The sequence below is a fragment of the Phocoena sinus genome, chromosome 4, assembly GCF_008692025.1.
Source record: "Phocoena sinus isolate mPhoSin1 chromosome 4, mPhoSin1.pri, whole genome shotgun sequence".
Classification (NCBI taxonomy): Eukaryota; Metazoa; Chordata; class Mammalia; order Artiodactyla; family Phocoenidae; genus Phocoena; species Phocoena sinus.
The window spans coordinates 140,240,936-140,245,240 of NC_045766.1; the positions used below are offsets into that span (position 1 = coordinate 140,240,936).

Below are 4,305 nucleotides of genomic sequence, written 5' to 3' on the forward strand. Positions count from 1 at the left end.
GGTTCTCTAGCCGGATGTCGTTATGGAGTCAGAGAAGGGCAGAACCGGAAGGACGGACCTAGTGAGCCATGTGTTTCCATATCCTTCTGGGTAAGGAATGTGAGGCTCCCATCGGTGAAGGGCTGGCTGAGCCTGATCTTCCGCTAGGGGGTGAGAGATGCTGGCAGCCGTCTCTGCCTCTGTGTGGAACCATGGTTCTCCACTTCTGTCTGCAACAAGATTCCAGAGTTTCTAAAACCTGAGCCATGAAACGTGGGTCTTGTCCCCCATCTCAGCCTCCCAGGGTAAAGCTAAACAGGCACTCCTGCTTTTGAGGTCTAACCATTTGACTTTGTTCCTTTCAGATGGCTTATGTGAAGATGAGATGGATTTATATTTCCCTGGTGGTCCTGGGAGCCCTTTGTCTGTATTTTAGCCTGGATGATCTGAGTCCTTTTAAAGGCGAACCATTGGTTTTCAAGAACGAAGGTGGGAGCTTCCTTAAGCTCCCAGATATAGACTGCAGGCAGGACCCCCCCTTCCTTGTCCTGCTGGTTACTTCATCCCACGAGCAGATGTTTGCCCGCTCGGTCATCCGGAGCACGTGGGGGAGAGAAAAGATAGTGAGGGGAAAACGAATAAAAACATTCTTCCTCCTGGGAACCACCCCCAGTAAGGACATGTCGAGGGCAGTGTCCCAGGAGAGCCAGCAATATCACGATATTATCCAGAAGGACTTCGTGGATGTTTATTTCAATCTGACTCTAAAGACCATGATGGGTATGGAGTGGATCTACCGCTTTTGTCCGCAGGCATCTTTTGTGATGAAAACAGACTCTGACATGTTTGTCAACATATACTATCTGACTGAACTGCTCCTGAAGAAAAATAGAACAACTCGGTTTTTCACTGGCTTCTTAAAACTAAACGAATACCCAATCAGGAAAAGGTATAATAAGTGGTTTGTTAGTAAATTCGAATATCCGTGGGACAAGTACCCGCCCTTTTGCTCCGGTGTTGGCTATGTTTTCTCCAGTGATGTGGCGGGCCAGGTGTACAACGTTGCTGAAAGTGTCCCGTTCATTAAACTGGAAGATGTCTTTGTGGGGCTCTGCCTGGAAAAACTGCAAATCAAACTGGAGGAGCTTCACTCCAAGCAGACTTTCTTCCCCAATGGGTTACCCTTCACCATATGCCGTTACAAGAAGATCGTGGCCTGCCATCATATCAAGCCTCACAATATCCTGCTGTATTGGCAGGCTCTGGAAAGTTCCCTGGAAGAAGAGTGTCCAGATATCTGAAGGGAGCCCAGCGGAACATCTGGACACACACCAGACAGCCCACGGTGATGGTTTTTGAAAGATCTTGTATGACACGGCTGAGCCTCCTGGGGTAGGGAGGGAGTAAGGAAGGAAGAGGCCGAAGAGTGAGGGTGATATCCTGAAGGCTTCCCAATCTAAACCTGAATGCCACCGCTGACGAATCCCCATTTGGTGCCCCAAGCCATAACATATACTCTCTCTTGAGTACCTACCAAGTTGCACTAAGTGATGAATGCCTGCATTTTCTCATGTCAGGGGTCAGCATCCATACGGAGTGGTGGGTGTTAGCACCCCATCTCACACACAAGGAAACAGCAGCTTAGAGAAGCACGCGGGCCCGTCCCAAGGATTACAGCCAGCAGACACTGGAGCAGGGATGAGAGCCCACCTCTCAGTACACCCCCTGTGTGCTGCCTCTTGGGAGAGGACGGTGGTGCGTGAGGCTCCGAGGGAAGCCTTGCTGCTGGCATTGTCAGTCCCTTGCTCGAGTCCCCTCCTCCTCAAATCCCATTCCTGTGCCTTTTAGTGCAGAGACTGGGGTGAACCAATGCGCCCCCAGCTCCCTTTGTTCACTGCAGTGGGTCTGGCTGGCCTGAGACCGTGTTAGCAGCTTGGCCCTCAACTCACTGCAAAGCACGTGCCAGAAGACACCTCCACAGTGGCTGCAGCTCAGCCCCCCAGAGACACCCAGCTCGAGACAGCAATCAGCCTTTCAAGATTTGGCTCAGAAATCGCTGTAAGCTTGGCCCACTGTAGAGACTCGCTGGCCACTCTGCAGAGCACGCGACCCCGAGAGCATGGCATTTCCTCCCAGCCATCTGCGGCAACCCCGCCTGTCAGCTCCACGTGCCCTTGGTCTGCACGTCAGGTCTCCAAGTGCAAACCGGAAGGCAGTTGGATGCAAGGCTTCGTCTGTGAAGGATGCTGGGAGCTTTTCTGGAAATTTGGGTGGATTTAACTCAAGACACTCTTAAGAACCCCCTGGGACTCTGAACAATGAACTGAGTCCTGGTCAAGGGAGCGTCTTCCTGGGTCCGTTTCCTAAATCTGATCCTAGCTCAGCTTCTTTGAACTTCTCAGATGGCCAAGGAACAGCTGAGTTTTGTGGTGTGGAGTTAAACCTTCAATATTCTTCTGGTGGTTTGGAAGAGCCTGTTCTACAGGGTTGGGTGGCAATGAAGCACTTTTTTTTTTTTTTGCCAGGGTCTTTGCCCGCTCAGTCACTGTCACATGACACGCAAAGCTATTTTGCTCCCGATCATCGAGATGAGCGGTTCTTACTTTCTACTTTACGGAACTGGATGTTAGCAGCCTGCAAAGCCGAGACCTCACGTGGCTGTGAAACTTACAAAAGCTGGGCGAACCTCTTATCTGAACTCAGAAAGAGATGTTCACTGCAAAATGGTCATGGCCATGTTAAATTGCAAACTGGCAACTTATTTTGCACAGCGTTTCTCGTATCTGGATGGAGCTGCTTCTTGGCAGATGTGTTTTCTTATCCTGGCTGCTCTGAACGTGCTGGGTCATGTTCAGAGAAACCACCTCCTCAGGTGGGAAATCAGGGACTGAAATTGTTTTTTGAAGCCCAGATTTTGCCAGGGTGGGTCCCTCGGTCCCGTAGGATGGGCTGCCTCTCAACGGTGGGCTTTGAGGGTGAAGGAGTTTGTCTGGCAGTAGGGCTGGTTCTGTGCTTAGAATCACAGAACCAGCCCTTGTCTGGTGTGCGTGTCCATGTGGCCACCGGGCTGGGTGGGTGAGTGTGGCTGACTCAGGATCTGGTCTTCTCAGCATCCACCCGAAGCCCTCGGCTGTAGGAGTCCATGAGCACAGGCTCAGCTCCACCGAGAGCCTCTCTGTGTTCTTAAAGGACTTTCTGCAAAACACATTCGACCCCCTGCACCCCCCGCCGACTCTATTTCTTTATGTAGTCAAGACCTTTTCTTCTCGAGGGAAAAAAAATGTTTCGTGACTGTAGACCTTGAAGGGACCATCCAGCTCATTCGGTCCTGCCTTTACGTAGGATGAAAATAAAGCTCGAAGAGACCCAGAGGCTTGCCCAAGACTTTGCCCGAGACCTCACAGCTTGTTTGTTGTGGAATGCAGGTTCCAGCCAGAGCTGTATTCCGTGATGCCGTCTTGCCTGGGTGAGAGTAAGAAACTGTGAAATAGGAGGCGAAGCGATGCTTTTCCAATAACACCCAAAGCGAGTTTCGTAATGGGATTGGAGAGGAGCCCGGCTGGTGATGCAGTGGCTTCACTCACAGGCATCCAGGGACGAATGATGCTGATGGAAAAGGCTATTTGCTAGGCACTGAGATAAGGGCTTTAATAATATTACCTCCCTAGATGCGCACAACCACTCCAGTGGGGAGGTGACTACCCATTTCCTTGCTTTACAGATGAGGAAACCGAGGCAGAGAGAGAGCATGAACAGCTAGTTCAAGCTTATATAGCTGAAAAGCAGCAAAAATAGAATGTGAACCCAAGCTCTTGGGGGCACCATGTGTGCTGGTTACACTCAGTGCTGCGGCCCCTAGGCGGTCAGCGGGCCCCAGGGATGCGGTCAGTGTGCAGAGGGATGCAGGTGCCCACTGCCTTGGCTGCTCAGGTTGCACATCTGGCCCGTCATCAGTCTCTCCGCATCACGCACACCCGCCCTCCAGGATCTGAACCCCGAATCCTCCTCTCTGCCGGGCTCCCACAGAGCCAGCCTCTCCACTTTTGGGCTTGATTCGCAGCTCTTCTTACCTCTTCAAGAGCAAGACCCCTGCCCAGGCCTCACTCTCACTCTCACCATCCATCTCCCCTCTGCCGGCTCAGCCCACACATGCCCAGAGGTGCTGTCATTTCCCATCTTCCAAACCATCATAAAACCCTTTCCCTTCACTGCCCCACCTCTCCCTTTGCTGTTCAGCCCCACAAGAGCGTTTTCCATATTCGTCTCCTTTTCTATCTGAAATCCCCTCTACTCAGACTCTGGTGCCTGACTCCACCAGATGGTTCT

The 4,305-nt window shown here is 51.7% G+C and overlaps 1 protein-coding gene across 1 annotated transcript; it reads left to right on the plus strand.

The window, feature by feature from the left end:
• Window positions 1-338: 338 nt before the first annotated feature.
• B3GALT5 (beta-1,3-galactosyltransferase 5) lies at window positions 339-1,280 on the plus strand. Its single transcript, XM_032631311.1, has one exon. The coding sequence runs from the start codon at window positions 345-347 to the stop codon at window positions 1,278-1,280; it is 936 nt and encodes a 311-aa protein (XP_032487202.1). The 5' UTR covers window positions 339-344.
• The last annotated feature ends 3,025 nt before the right edge of the window (window positions 1,281-4,305 follow it).

Excerpts from the sequence above, each read along its gene's own strand:
- B3GALT5 (XM_032631311.1), top strand. The coding sequence starts at position 345 with ATGGCTTATGTGAAGATGAGATGGATTTATATTTCCCTGGTGGTCCTG.